Source organism: Malurus melanocephalus, unplaced genomic scaffold (genome assembly GCF_030028575.1).
Source record: "Malurus melanocephalus ecotype Western Australia unplaced genomic scaffold, MMel_1.1 scaffold_494, whole genome shotgun sequence".
Lineage (NCBI taxonomy): Eukaryota > Metazoa > Chordata > Aves > Passeriformes > Maluridae > Malurus > Malurus melanocephalus.
Window position 1 is genome coordinate 185903 of NW_026623726.1, and position 16503 is coordinate 202405.

The window sequence follows — 16503 nt, forward strand, 5'->3', positions numbered from 1 at the left end:
CTAAACCATCCATGAGTCAGAAATGCCCCCAGGAAGAAAATAATGGCACAAGCTTCCTCAAATCAGGCAAGAGACACGAATTAGAAGCTTAGAGGGCAGGAGGCTGTTCAGAAAAACTGGAATAATCTCCATTTCACCCTGCACAGGAGGTCAGCTTTTGTACTGCTTTACATCAACCATGATATCTTCTTATCTTAAATTGGCATTTAAAATTTTTACTCCCATTTTTGCTAACTAGCTCAAACGTTTAAACCATAAAGGAACATGAACTGAGATACTTTCTTATAGATACACACAARAGATCAATTTCAGCTATATGGGATATCAACTTAGTAGTTACCAACTCAAAATAACCATATTTGAACAGATAAAGCAACATGCACATCAGCTACCAGCAACTGAGGTTTTTAACCAAACATCTAAACACAGCAACATAGAAAATTCATCCTGGAATTTGTCTAAATGTTGGGTATTTCCCTAACGTGTAGTAGTYTTAGAGATTTAAAACTCTTTTAAAATTTYAAGCTCTTTYATARAAAGGAAATTGTTYACRTTTTTTAGTCTTGTATGTAAAAAAAAATTGTATTTCGATAATGAACTCTTCTGTTCCATGTTATTTTCTTTCAAATACTGTAAGTCACTGGATAAAACCAACTTCCTGCTGTTTGCAACACGAGATTTGTCACTGCCTTACTATTTCACATCCCAYGCTGAAAAACAGTGATTCATAAAACAGTTTTTGCTGGTGTGTTTACTTTGATCATCTTAAACAGCATCAAGTTCCCAAGATGAGATCACAGCAAATTGGGTACAAAACTGATAAAATTACAATTTAACCGGGTTCAAAAGAACACTGAGCCCAAAGACTTATAAAAATGCAGCTGCCTAATGCAGTTGGGTAGCTCTGGTTCTCCCTTTTGGTCTGGAAATATCAAATTATTGAGGAAACAGGTTRAGGGAGAGCAGGAGCAGCTCCCCAGTGTGACTCCAGCTGTGGCCACAAACACCCAAGGTCACCTTCCTCTCTCTACTCAAATATAAATCCTGTGTAGGTGTGCTAAGGAATGTGCTGCTTCTATTCTAGAAAYGTCTCTGCCCTTTAACTTACGTTTTTAGTGGCGTCTTCTTCTTCTTGGCAGGTTTGTTGAGGTTGTCCCCTTCTGTTCCGTTTGTCTCGTTGGCACTGGCTGGTATCTCGAAGGAAGCTGGAGATTTGGAGGGCGAGCTGGCTATCTTGGAGGAGGTCTTGAAAGGGTCAATGGAGTCCTCACACATGTCCGGCTCRAAGCTGTAGGTTTGCTGAGGCAGTTTGGGCGATTCCTGCATTTTTGTACTGGATGAGAAGGGGTTAAAATTGGGATCATCCCACTTGTCGATATCAAAAGTGTAAGAGCCTTTTGTGATGGGGATTTCGTTGGGATCCACAGGCGACTTTGTCGGGCTGGTCGGAGCATTGTCAAGCTTCTCCACCGCTTTTTTAGTCTTTGGCCTCCGCAGCGGCATTTTAGCACCAGGCTTTTTACCCGCTTTTTTGGGAGGGGGAGTGCTCTCCTGCTGCTCCTCGCTCCCCCCTTTCTCCTCAGAGTAATCAAACTCCAGCCTCACGGCGATGCCTTTGACTGGAGGGTCCTCCTGGCCCCCGGTGTCCGGTGGAGTGACCTCCCCGGCCTCGGGGGTCGCCGTCAGAGGCAGCGTTTTCCTGCCGACGGGGGGAGAGTTCTGCACTTTGCCCCCTCCAGAGCCGAACGCGCCGATCCCTTCGGAATGGTCTGGATCACAAGGCTCGGATCCTTCAGGCACAGGAGGGGCCTCCTCTTTCTCAGCAGAGATTTTGGAAGGTTCAGTACATTCGGGCTTYGCTGGGTCAGCCCTCACCTCAGGCGCTTTCTCCTCGCAAGTTGTTTGGCCAAGCTCAGCCGGCTCTTGCGGGGTTTCCTTCACCAGGGGAGCATCCAGAGGTTTTTTGGCCGACTGCTTCTTTTTTAAGGAAGCTGGTCTGGGTTTTTTCGTCCTCTTGAGGGTACTGGAAGCACTGCTTGAACCAGTACCRTAGGCATCTGCTGATGGCGCTAACGTCTCGCTGTTGCCAAGGTAAGAGGCTCCATCAAAATCGCTGGCCTGCAGGCTGAGAGAGCGCGACAACGTGGATTTGGACACCGGCACCGAATCCGTGGATTTTCTCCGGACATTTGCTTTGGGGTCGCGGTTCTTGGGCTCCGCAGAGCTCGGTCCTAAGGCATGGAGAGAATCAACCAGCTCAATGTTATCAAAGTCCAGGTTGTAGGTGCCGCTGCTGGCTATGGGCTTGTCCTCGTCGAAGACAGTGGAGAAGGAGTGGCAAGGGGGACGGAAAGGGCTCTCTTGAACCGGCTCGCTGTGCGACACATCGGGTACGGGTTCAGCTTCTGAGCAYGGCCCTGTGGGAGCAAACACAAAACTCAGCRGGCTCGAAAYAYATTTYTGGGASTGGGGATTMGGAAGYTTTATKATAGYCTAATGTTGGTACAAGAAAAAGGAATTAAAACCATACAAATTGACTAAGCAAATCAAAGTGATTATTCCAAAATGTGAACTAGATTAAGAGAAAATAACAGATCTGCTCTCCCCAGAAAAGGACTCAAGGCGAGTTTTCTGAAAAGACAAAATATGTATTTGCAACAACCTCTGATGCACCTCTTCTAAACTATCACTTATAGAGATGGATATTACCACAATATGTTAAATATTCCAAATACCAYAAAAATTGCACATAAAGCACTTTTTTACTTCCATTTTCTACTGCTACAAAGAGTTCACAAAATTGTGTCACAGCTCTTCTGCAGTAAATTTCCTGTAAATTGACTGGTKCTTCAGTAATTACATGTTGACCTTAAGTTTTGTTTCCCATGTGCTATTTTTACCAATTTTCCCGGAGGAAAAATGGCTTCCCCTCCACAACCCATCAATGCTGCTCCTCTATCTGCCCAAGCAGTCAATATATTCTACTCTGACCTCATAATTACAAGTTTATAATAAGAGATGAATAATTGAGAACTTAGTAGGAAATAAATTATGGTAAAGGTAAAGAAAAAAAAATAGTCATTTAGGGAACGCCGCAGTTGAAAAATCTTCCTTTAAAGAAAATCATTTAGACGCTCCCTAGAAATTATTTAAACCAGGTTTTTCCAAGTGTAGTTCTAACTCATTGATGAAATAGATGTAGGGGGATTTACGTGCTAAAACCCTTAAACCAAGCAGCTTTCCATTGCAATTAAAGGTTTTCTTATTGAATGGAATCCTAAAATGATTTCTAGAAGTCTCTTCACTTGGGATATAACAACTCTATTGGACAAACCAGAAAAAGATGAGTGCATATCAAAAAAAACAGAAAATATACAGGTAGGAAAACATGAAGATGATGGTCCTTGCTGCTTTCCATCAGGTTGATTATTCAAAATTGTTTTACAAATCCCACATATGGTTTGCTCCTACTGTCACTGTATTAGCACTGATGTGAATGTACCACGGTCACCTCTGTCCATGTGTGTCCCCATGGGGTCCCACAGACCTGGGACAGCTCCCTCCAGCTCCAGTCCAGGCTGGGCTGAGCCAGATCCTCACAGCTCTCACTGAGGAGCAAATTGTCCCCATTTCCTGCTGAAGCAACACAGCCTTCTTCATGTTGTCAATTTTTTTTAATTACGCAATTATAAAGAAAAACAGTCTAACAGAAATGAATGCTTTGCTCAGCCTTAAACGATTTCAGAGAGGTTTCTGCACATCCTTTTCATTCCAATCCTGACATGTTTTGCAAAATARCTCCCATTTTGCCCAGCTACATTCATTAACACTGCTCATAAAAGCAATACAGACAATCAATTATTATTTTAGTGRGAAGCTATGAATGGATTAAGAACGGGAAAAAAATTTCCTTTGTTTCAGAAGAAATTGTATGCCTGCACAGAGAATGCAAGAATTATTATTTATGGGTGTAGAGGACAGAAAAGGATTTAAGGGAATTGCACACATTTCCCAACGTGGCACAATGTACTTTCAGAAACTGTCAAAGGAACGACAGCTAYGCAGTCTCTTTTAAGACTGTGGAAGTTCACTAAGACACATCAATTAAAATAATATTCTAATGTGGTTTTTTTTTTCTGCTAAATGAATGCTAATAATATGGCAGCACTTCAGAACAGTTTATTTTTCTCCTTAATCCCCACTGGTTTGGGCTTGGCTTCAGCCTGGCTGAGGGGTCATTAATTAGGCTTCATTTGGCAGCAGAGCTGGTGCTCACTTCACACACACATCACTTTGTGACACTGATGGGGCTCCTGTTAAGGGCACTCAGAGAGTGCCATAAACCCCCAACATCAGCCTCATCTGTCCTTTCACCCTGCAAGGAGAATGGAAGGCACTTCAGGGGAATGCATCACAACAAACACTGGGATGTCAGCAGAGTACAAATGTAGGTCAGCATGAAATAAAAGTGGGATCTCAACAAGGAATCATCTGCAGTTATGCAGAGTTTTCATTCCAGCCCMAGCCAAAGTCTTCAACAGCATCGAGGCCCTCGTTCAAAGCAGTATAAACATGCATTAAAACAAAGTAAAATAAAATAAAATAAACCACTGCCCTGCAGGGCTTGGACTGTAAATAGGAGGCTGAGGTTTGGGATGCATCACGCAAAGGGAACGTAYGAGGCTTTGCAGCTACTCCCAACAAAACAACATTTAAATTCTGTGTGCTCCACACAGTGCAGGGCTTTAATCTTCTTTAACTGCTTCTTTCACGACTTCCTCCTCATCAAATCCTTTTCACTCAAGAGCACGGATTTCTGCAGAGCATTGCTCGATATTTTTATTGTTTCTTTATGAAACAAGATGTGAAACTGTCTCAGAAAACACGGCTCTTGGCAGAAGTGAAATGCTGCTGTCAGCCTCTTCTGGCTTTACGACAGGACTGGCTCACTCCTGGTAACAGCACAATTGCTGGGGTAGAAGATAGAAATGGTACTCAAGGCTTTATTACTGCAAGGAGACATGAAAACCACTCTTTCCTGACATTAACAGCCTGTTCAGAGAGCAGTGACATTTGTCCTTTTCCAACACAAAATTAAGCCAATCAGTGTCTCTATGGTATTTTATTAAAATGCAGTTTGGTCACAAAGGAACATACTGCGACGCCAGCTATGGGAATTAAGGCAGGACTCGCCTTAAGAGAGGGACCAGCACAAGGTTTTAAATCAGGTTTATGCCTTTTATTGGCACTGAGTCATCCACAATTTATACTGTTAAGAGCTGCCCACAGGTAGATAGTAAGTTTTATAAAGCGTTCCAAGAGCATGGAGGATAGCTGGAATAAAAAAGCTGAAATAAAAAAAGGCAAGCTCCCCCAAACCTCTCCTTCATTAAAAAAAAGAAGGTCCAAGTTCTGCTCCTTCCACTAGGAAATTTCTCAGATTTCAGATAAATTTTGATTCGTTCAACTATGAAAAACAATCCCAACAACATAAAACTCAGAYTTCTTTTATTATCCAGGAGAYGAGACCTAAATAYGAGAGCTCCATGCCATGTTCAACAYTTGGCATTTTCACCTAGCACCTGTTATGGCAGAACCAGAAGCTGCCAGAAAGTCACAGAATCACAGAATATTCTGAGCTGGAAGGGACCCACAAGGATTATTGAAGTCCAGCTCCTGGCCCTACACAGGRCAGACCCAAGAATTCCACCCTGTGCCTGAGAGTGTTAATAGGAGATTGTAAGACTGGGTGCATCAATAAACAAAACAATTTTCTGTTGTTCCTTTACAAAAGCAGCCAAGGCAAAGGTCTACTTTGCTGAAATTTCTCCAAAACAGAGGGAACCCCACTAAACTGAAAATAGGCCTTAACACTGCTGAGCTGGAAACAAGATGAAACACTATTYTGACAGGCTTAGCAGTAACATTTAAACAGATATGATAAGCAAATACAGAAAAAATTAAATTCTAGTTGTTTTCTAGGGAAAAAGCAAACAAAGGCAAACCTCTGGAAAATGCATACAGCATGCACCCACTTACTATGTTATCAGGAAAAAAAGTGCCAAAAGCATACAGGAATTGGAATTACCTAACACTAGAAATTTTGAACCAGTTTATTACAAGTTCCTGTTTGTTACGAGAAGCCTTTGAAGTAAGAAAACCAATTAGTATCACTTTTTTTAAAGTTCAGCAAAAATACTTTTGTCCTTTATTCTGAGAGAAAACTTTGTRTATAGAAGTTTCTTTTCAAATTTTCCATGGCAGGCTTCAAGAGGAAAAACACTGAAGGAGAATGTTTTCCATACCAAAWATTTGGTTTGTTTATGTTTGGACCATACTGTCTCTACTGAAAAGCCTGTCCTCAAATTTCCCTAAATTTTGAGCCAAAAAGGCTCAAATTTAGGTGCCTCATATACTGATCGCAGGGCTGTAATGCATAGAGAGGGGACTCCAGCTCTCACATTTCCCCTATGAATATAATCTGAATTTAATAATTAACTGGGGAAAGCATTGGGGGTGGCAGAAAATTCCTAGGCAGGAATTCTTGGTCAAAAATCCCAGGGTTTTTGGGAGAATGAGCTTGGGGGATGTTCTGGGGCTCAGGTGGATGAAACAAGGGACAAGAGGACACTGCTATGAGAAGCTCAGGAGACAAGCAACAATAATTTAAAATAACGATTAAAATAATAAATACAAGCTCAAACTCTCCAATTTGCATCCAGAGTATAACCCACGTTTCTCTGATTTACTTAGGGAGGAATCAAAGGCTCACGGGTGGCACTTTGGGGGGCTCAGGGGTAATTTCCTCACTTGYTCTGCTGCTYCTCCTCCYYTCCAGACYTGCCCTCAGACTGCCTCCCCTCCTGTGCTCTGCTGCTGATGGACCCAAGCCATGCAGCAGGTTTTACCCCACCAGGAGCTGGCACAAACCCAGGACGAGTCCAGCTTAGTTCACTTTCATCACATTTATCAAACCACCATTGAAGTCGACCTAATTAAAAACTCCCCTCTTGGCTTTCCAGCAGTGGGGTCCAGCTGYTGCGCTGATGATATCATGCACCACAACTGCAGCCATCTGCATAAGTAATTATTGTCAGCTACAGATGAAATAATCCTTTAAAAGCTGCCTGTGCTCCCTCCTTCCACCCCAACACACGCTCAGTCACCCATCCCACAGGGAAGACAAAGCCATGTGGCTGCTGAACCAGGAACCCAGCAGGACACTGCTGCCTCTYCCTGTGCCAGGCTCTCCAGCTGCCCCCATTCCTCACTCCTTCTCTAGTGAAATCTGATTTTTTAGCTGTGTGGTACCATCCAGGAACTCTGGGAGCCCCTAGAAAGGGACTTGTTCCCTTTGTGTGCAGCCACATGCGTAACCTATGAAATAAATAAACTACAAGGCACTCCAGTGGTTTATAAAGTACAAAATGTTTAACTTTTCTCATTTCTAAACATCTAAGCTATAGTCTTAGTATTATTTATTTCTCCTAAAGATTTCCAAAACAAATGAATGCTTTGTRTTGCCCTCCTACATTTGGATATTTTCTGCATTACGCATCGTCTTCCCCTCCAATAAATTCCCCTGTTGTATAACTGTGTTTTGCATCATTTTGGAACACTTTGCTATAACTTTGCCTCCCGTGGACAATCAGATTTGCAAATGAAGTGGTTTCACCTCTGCCATCCAAGGGCCTCCAATAACACTGGCTATGAATAGATATATTCAGTTTCCCATTTTTCTTCAGAAAGATCTGGAAGAAAGGAGGGGGAGAACTGGGATGGAAGGAGGCAAGAATCACATGTGCCAGGGAAGCACATGTGTAATCAAGGGATTGAAGATAATCTACTGCAGTAATTAAAAGCACACTCCAATCCTCTTCAGCATGTGTTCTTTTGTTCTCTGAGCATTTGTTTTGTAATCACTGGATTGCCAAAGATTTTTAAAAAGGAAAGAAGATGCAGAATGAGTAACTTTTACTACAATGAAGAGGGAACTGTAACAGCAGAAAGGAAAAAGCATCAGGATGCCTCAGTATTTWATTTTTATTTTGTGAAATMAGTTCGTTGAAAATCTYTGAAGCTTCTTATAAACTTGTATCACAAATCACAATCTGAAAGAGCACTGCTTAATGAATAAYTCCCAGAAATGCTTCAGGTGGCTTGAGACATTTGGTGGGATGCTACAACTTTTTTCCAAATGCAACACAAGTGAGCTTTACACTGCTGGGAGAAATATGATCTTCATACAATTTAGCCAGGTGATCAAGATAACTTGACTTTCAGATGAGAAAAAAGACAGCATAATGGGGAATTCAGTCTCAAACTGTTGAGCTGTCATCCGACAGCCCAAACAAAGCTATTTTGGGCTAATAGCAYGCTTTCTACTCCCTCATATTCCATTACTCAATCTGGAGAACAAAGGACACTTTGGGGGGAGAAAAAATTTCTTTGGGTTTTAAACACAATTCTCTCTTTTAAAAGATTTTACTTTCTCAATATGTACCAATTTTTACATATGTATGCCATACATACATTCACCCATAGAGCCCTGTGTTCCTCCTATAAAATCAGTATTTCTGTTGTTTTACTGGGCTTTTTTGAGGGCTTTTTCCCTCCTCTTTCAGAGAACAACATACCTGAAAAGGGCATTTTGTTAATTGTCACAGTTAATAGAGCTCATCCAGGYACCTGGATCTGCAACTCACATCTCCTTTTTCTACTCATCTGACTCTGTAAAGACCCTACAAAAAGAGGTTTGGTTCCAAACAAAAGAAAGTTTTTTCTAGAAAGATCCTCTTTTCTTTAATATTTTTTGAACGTTACCAACAGATTCTCCAATACTTCATTCCAGGAAGCCACAGGGCTTTTCCTTCCAGCACAGGTAATTAACTAATACTYCAGAAACCAATTTATTAGCATGAATTCCTTGCCTGTGCTTAGAGGAACACCCCACTGCAGCTCCATCCCCCTTGGTAACACATCCCACTCATTACCTGTATCTTCCACGGGCAGCTGGGGTTTTATTTCTTGCTCTGCTACGTCTGCAACAACTGCTGCTGCTGCTGCTGCTGCTGCTTCAGGGGGTGGCTGTGGAGGTGAAGGTGGTGCCTTGACAGGTGTAGTGGATTCTGGGGTCTCAAATGCTTCTTCAGAGTCAGAGCTCCTGGGGAAAATCAAAACAGAGACCGGTGAGGACAGTGAGGATTCATGGAGGTAGGTCAGGCTTGGGAAAGCTGAGCTTCCTGAGCTGGTGGCACAGACCTCAGGACACCTCTGCGTTTCCCAAAGGAGGTTTGACATTCCAGCATGTTTTCCAGAGCAGGATGTCATGGCTGTGGTCTCCTCCACAGACAAGGATTTGTCACTTTTGTTACAGAGGTGAACACACACTTGGAAATAAATCCATTGTGCAAAGCCTGCTTCCCAGGGTGAGGGTGGCTCAGCCACACAGACCAACAGGCCCTTGTTTCTCCTTGGCACACCTAAATCAACTGAAAAACATAAATAAAAAGGATCTTCTCAAGAGAATTTCACCGCTTCATAAAAACAAAACAAAACAAAACAAAACAAAACCCAAATATCTAAACAGCACCAAATTTCTTTGTGTGCTCTTAAGGGTGAAACAGCGGACATGAAGATAGCTGAGGTGTAGCAAACCCTTGTGCACCCTCCTCCCATGGCAATACCACACTCTGTTTCAGCAGAATTTTATCATAACCCTTTTCAAATAGACCTTGTTACACCAGGTAAGTCAGCCTGTAAAATGCAGAAAGTCCTGGTATTATCAGTAATCCTTTTGTGGCACCACGTGCTCACAGGGACATAAAAACCACAGGGAACACCATGGGCTGGTGCCAGCCCAGGAAGGAAATGGCAGAACCCAAATGGAACCCCTCAAGTGAAACAAAAGCTTGAAAGGGAGCAACTCTACAAAACGATGAGTAACCTAAACATCAAGTGAAGATCTGAACCWTTCAAGGACACACCACTTGCTCTTAGAGGTGTACAGCCATTGGAAACTATCCCTTGAGGTCTGGAAACTATAGATCATACTTGTTCTTATATCAAAATGACTCTTAAATCAAAATGATAAACATTTCATCTTGAATTGTTCGTTTGGAAACAAGGAATGCACTAATGATGGTGTCACATTCAATATGCACTGCACATGTGTTCAGTAGACATTCAAGAAGTATTTCTGCTGGTCAGAGGCAGTTTTGGGCTGTAATAGTGAATTAAACATAGCAGTTTGCTGAAGGACAGGACTGATTTGCCTCTTTCCAGTGATTCTGTGCTGCCATGAAATGAAAACCCATTTCATCCCCCAGAAGAACTCCACAAGCCATCCCAAATCAAGGACTCCTCTCGTTTTGCTTGAGTTAGAAGATAACTCTGAGCTGCCAGATCTGTTTGGTTTCCTGAGACTTGCAATTATTTTAAGCAGCTTCATGTCAGGAGAAGTGCAAGTACAGGATTTGCATTCGATTACATTTGCCTAAATCTATCATGGCATGAAGCTTTTGGGGAGCTGGGGAAGAAGAGACCCCAGTATCACTGACACTGACAGCTTGATGAGCAGTGGTCCCAAACTTTCCCTCTCCCTCTTCTCTGCTGCCTGTGCAGAATCCCAGTGAGAGTTCCCAGCTCGTGAGGGTGCACATTATGGCCCTGTGCCAACCAACTCCTCGCTCATCACCCCTATTCCTGAAGCAAAAGGATTTCTACTAGGTGATAATTTTGCATGTTTGAAGATTTTCTTTTTCCCCTAAAGTTACACAGCTCAAAATCACTGTATCTGGCTTTCAACTTGCCACAGATCCTCAAAATACCTTCTTAGTGTCACTTCTACCTCACTCCTCAGGCCACAGAACAGTCACACTGGAACAGGCACACTGCCTCATTTTAAATTATATCTCTACAAAGATGCACCATCTTTTAAGTTCTACATATTTTAAAGCTTAAAGAACAGCTGCAAACAAAGAGCTTCTGTAAATAAAGYTTCACAATAGGTATTCAACAGCAACAAAAATAAGCTTTCTCTTCCCTCCATGGAGCTGGTTCAGGAAACTTTAAAGTTGAAGAATCAAAGAGAAATACAGTTGTGTGATATTTTCCCAGTGTCAGAAAAATAAACCTAGGAAGTTGTCATCTAAACCAACAAAATGAGAAGTAATTCATATCTCTCGGGCTTTCACATAGTTCTTCATTGTGTGAGACTTATTGTTTCACCTTCTATAGTTGAACTGAAAGTCTTGCTCTGTAATACTCAAACAATCATATTTAGACTCCTTTTTTCCACACTGTCTGTAYAGCACAAATAATATATACAGTAAATGGAATGGAAAAAAAAAACCCTCTATTTTTATATCCTACTCAAACTAGTAACTGCTTTGTTAAACTGCCTTGATGGAGCAGTTCTGTGTCCTCCTTTAATTAAATGATGGAAAAGAATAATCTGAAGGAGCTCCATTTGTATGCTTGGTCTCTTCCATATATCAGTAGGGCATAGGATTTTGAAGTAAAGAGAAAGATTTGTTTTATTTTTGTCCACTGCATGAGTTGCCATTCTGGAACACCTCCCGAGTATGTGRACAGACAGCTGAGGTGCCTGAGCTCCAGAAAAAGGCTAATATTTAATAATTCCCAAAAGATTCTAATGCAACACTCCAGATTTTCAGCTAGCACAATCAAGCAAGAACTGTCTTAACGATAACTCAAATCCTGATGAGCTCGTTATGACAAGCAATTGTGCTCACAAAGAAAATGGTATTTAACAAAGAAACATGAAGGGACGCTCAATACCAGAAAAACCTTTGTCATGGCCTGGGATCTGGGCAAGGGCATAAAGCCTGGAAGCACATTCCAGTACTATGCTCCAAAGTCAACAYGCATCCTGGAAATATTAAATCTTGTGTTCCGTTTTCCTCAGTGAAAATACGGATGATCTCTCTTGCGTGGGCTATTATTTTTAAAGACTACAGCCCTAGGTTCAAACTGCAAGAAAAGATTTTCCCAGAACAACAGGATTTCCTGTGAAAAGGAAATTACACATTTCAGCCAGCTCAATTCACAACGTCTTTTCTCTGAGAAACCCAGGCAATGCACGGAACAAAAAGGAATCGTGCTGCTGCTGCACAGCCCTCGGTGTGTAAAAGATTCCCAAACTGTGACACACCCTGAGAATCGGCACAATTCAGGGCTGCACAAGGAGCAGCTCATGTTCTCAGGAATGGAAGAGTCTTGTGCCATCTAGAACATGAGTCTGAAGCTCCAGCCAACAACAGAGCAAAGAGCAGAGGCTGAGCCTGCAGGACTTGTTTGTGAGGCAGTGATGAAGTCAGAGCGACARGAAGGAATGCACATTTATTTAGACAGCTTTGGAAATGAATGGGAGCTCACTTTCATAAAATCATACAACTCTTCCCATCTGCATCCTTGGGATTTTGTAYATAGCAGGTGAAAAAATATAGATTGTATAAGTCACAAAATATTCTTTMAGTCTGTCTCTTTCATGTCCCTTCTTGGAAGACAGAGTAAATATAACACGTACAGATGGGGTCCAGCAGCAAGGGAGAACAGGGAAATCCAAGAATCAGACTAGACCAACACAAATCTGGCAGCACTGCATCAATTTGTGGAGCCTGAGCACTCCCACTCTCATCTGGGAAGCCCAAGCTCTTGCCCAGCCTGTTACATAAATCTCTGGACAAAATACTGAAGGCTGTCACCAGGGTTGACCTCTCTTCCTCACCTCTGGCYGTGTGGAAACCCAGCCTCATAAGTTACATTACCCTTTTTTTGTAAACCACAGGCGCTTATAATTTAAATCCTCCCTGATTTCAGAATGAAAAATTGCATTTTTGTCACCGTAGCTGGAATGCAGTCAGAAAACAAGAATGAGATTTCTTCATTCCCCTGCCTCTGCTCGCTGCCTGCCCTCGTCAKGCAGACACAGCCCCTAAAGTGAGCGAGGTCACCCTGGATGCCACCCGGAAACTCAATTCATTAAAAAGTGGTTTTCAACAGAGCCGTGGCCTTGGGCCGCCTTGGGAACACTGCCATCTGCCTCGGGTTCCTCCAATATTTACACTGCAGCACCAGGGTGCTCCCTGGGTTCAGTTCACAGCAGTGAGAGAGAATATAAAAGAAACTTAAAAGCAGGACTTTGACATGAGGACAGAGCTCAGMAGGATCACCTCCTGTGGAGGGGCTCAAGGGAGCAAAGCTGGAACTGAAATGTGCCAAGGGAGCTCCACAGGCTTTTGCAGAGTTATTTCATTTAATGCCAAATCTATATAGAATTTCTTTTTAGTGCATAGCCTACTTCAGGGGAAAAAACCAACAATCATGGCTCACTACTTTATGGAGTACTGATCTGCTGGAGTGCAGTACCAACAATGTGGAGAAGAAGAGGGGGGGATATTATGAATTTTTGAAGCCAGAAGTTGGAATTGCCTTACTGAGAAGTGGCACCAGTGCTGGGAGTAGGGGGAGAGGGACAGAGCCAACAGAGCYGCTCTCCCATCAGCCAGGCCTGTGGAATCACAAATAACAACATGAACATGGGCTTCAGGGGGATCTGCTCCACAAAAGCTAAGGTGAACAGCCTCTGAATGCCTCTATTTCAAATTGGACTTTTTTTTCCAAACTTTGCACTTGGGAAAAAGTATGTTTTGTGTCCCTAATTAGCAGAATGTGCCCTGGATTAATTGAGGTCTTTCGTACCTGTTGGCAGTATCATTGATGCCCTGCCAGCACTCCATAAACCCATCCTTCTCACTGCTACTCAAAAGACTGTTCAMCAGTTGTTTTGCCCCTATGTTTTACTGACATGATAACTTCATTCCCATGGTGCATTTGGAAACAGGACATACTGGGAGAAAAAAAAAAAAACAGACAATTTAACAACATACACACAACAACAAAAGCAAACTGTGCCCCCAYTGCCACCCAAAAGGGTAATGCAGTGAAAGCGAGGATTGTTAAGGTTTATTGGAGAGTTGCTGTTTGCAGGTTGTCCTCTGATTGAGGGTGAGGGATATTTTGAAGTGTACAGACAAACTGAGAACTCAGAAGATGAGCAGTTCCACCCTGACCTGTTTTAACTGGCAGTAACTCCTACATTCTTTTCCTGAGGTACAGCTGTACTCCCTGAAGAGGAGACAGAAATGGGTGTTTTGTCCTTTTTTTTCCATCTCATCTTTARATCCACATGTTCTTTACAAATGGTTAGGGCTGCAGCTCAAGGGGAAAATGCCTGTCCAAGTACATTCATCGCCTGTAGGAAATGGATGTAAACCCACACTGAAATCCTCTGCAGAGCTGTCTCCCTGAGCTGYAGAACCAAACAAGGAATCTGTTACCAGGGGACCATCACACAGTGCTCTGCACTGCACGAGGTCCTGGCAGGGATCTGAGGCAAACACAGAGTCCAAGGCCATGGCGTGAAGGACCCAGATGAGCAAACACTGCAGTGTTAATGCATGAGCACAATCCGTGGCAAGACCTAAAGGCAGCAATTCCACCAGGCCTGGCCCCCCAAAGCATTTGCAGCTGCTCTATCATTGAGTTAAARTATAAATTTCACATTACTATTTACTGAACAATTTATCATGCACCCTGAGAGGAAACTCAACCAGAGAGAAAAGGCAAAAAAAAACCAAAAACCAACCACAATTTCTTATAATGTTCAATTTAGTATTGAAGATTAATTTTGGCTCTCATTCTTGGTAACTCCCACTGGGAGATGAGCTGGAAATAAAAAAGGAGGAATGAGTTCTGTAGTTTCACCTCCATCGATCATTTTCAGAGATGATCCTCRTAGAGCCTGCATGAATAATTCAGGTGTGGTTTAGTGGATGCAGGAGTGGCTGTATCCTTCTGAGGTCAATCTGGTTGTGTGTTAYTTAAGCAGGCACTTTCACTGCCATGGCAAGGGCCACACAGGCTGACAGATTTGGAGAGACACTCAGTAACGCCAAGCTTCGGAGTTTCTAAAGCCAGAGAGACATGGCAGTCAGAAATGTACATTWATTTCAGTCAAAGCTTATTCACTGTAAAGATCTGATAAAACCTTTTCAGATTTCCTGGTGCCATTTTCAACAKTTAARCTGATTTTCCCATATAGTTCTTWAAAARTCCCCYAAAACCAAATAAGCAACAACAAAGGACACTGAGGCAGGATGTTTCAGCAAAACCTCTCTCCAGAWGAAGATCAATCCAGCTCTCAACTCTGCCTCTGAACTGCTGCACGTGCACAGAATCATAAAACAGTTTGGGMTGGAAGGMACCTTTGAAGTCATCRAGTTCAATGGTCTTGGTCAGCTCAGTTATGCATCAGCCTCAAGTCTGCCTTATCTGTCTAGGCTGGAACCTCTTAATAGCATGAACAATTTCTTGTTGTGGATGTAAGCAGAGTCCAGAGGGGGGAAATGACTGCACATTACACATTGCATTTSAGGCCTTTTTCCTTTTGTTTCTATAATATTAAGTATCTGACAATCTCTCATAATTCACCTTGTGGTATCACTTGTGGTACAGTCACACAAATGGAATACAGAGACACATACAGTCTTTTCTCTTTTTTTTTCTAATTTTCCTTCACTCTTATAAATACAGCCCTGGATCATAATTCAAAATCATCAGGAGAGCCCCTATGGTAATTCCTTTCCTGAAGATCAAGTTACCACTTTAGGCCAGCAGCCATTAGCTGACCCAAGGGCCTACTCACGAGGACCAAGAATACTCTACAGCTACAACAAAAGGTCATTTTCTTAATCCCAGCACCAGGTTAGGATAATATCAAAGATGTGMCAACTTTCTGTGCTGCGATTTTTGCATAGGATTTGCCTACTCAGTTACTTCCAGCTAACATGACATTCCACAATGCTTAGCTTCTTTTAACATGATGAYTGTTAGCTATTACATCTTTTGAATATGAAACATCCCTGCAGATTTGAAATTTTAATATTAAATTTGTACAGTGACACACAGAAAATAGGGATGCACCAATAGAATCATCTGGTCATTTTAGGTAAGAATATTTGGTATCCACCAAACTGGAATTAGTTTACCTATCAAACCTAGAACACACAGATCTGTTAAATGAATGGTTTTAAAAACCAACACAAAAACACATGGTGTGAGGCATAAACCTCACAAATAATATTTCCCTTCTCCCTAATAAAATATGCCTTTGAAGTTACAGAATTCAGGAGAACAGAGAGCTCTGTGCCCTCTCTGGGGATTGGACCAGATGATCTCCAGAGGCCCCTTCCAACCCCAGCCACTCTGTGATTCTSGGACAAWGTCTTGCCCAGGGAAGAGCAGAACCAGTAAGCTCAGCCCAGCTGCTGGAGCTGAAGGGTGGGTGGCACTTTGGGGACCATGGAAGCCAAGTGTCCTGCTGCCTCTGCCCCCTGGGCAACACTCTCAGTGCTGGATGTGATGTTTGTGTTGAGTGAGGAGCTGGGGGAGGTACCGACGTGTCACTTCTGTGTCACC

The 16503-nt window shown here is 42.5% G+C and overlaps 1 protein-coding gene across 6 annotated transcripts in view; it reads right to left on the reverse strand.

The window, feature by feature from the left end:
• The window catches only part of TACC2 (transforming acidic coiled-coil containing protein 2), a 114306-nt gene that overhangs the window by 28829 nt on the left and 68974 nt on the right, over positions 1-16503 (reverse strand). For all 6 annotated transcript variants that reach the window (XM_057381153.1, XM_057381152.1, XM_057381148.1 and 3 more), the window contains 2 exons: positions 8994-9163; positions 1109-2417 (listed from right to left, as the gene is read on the reverse strand). In XM_057381153.1, coding sequence (XP_057237136.1) covers positions 1109-2417; positions 8994-9163 — 1479 coding nt within the window. The remainder of the gene's footprint in view (positions 1-1108; positions 2418-8993; positions 9164-16503) is intronic.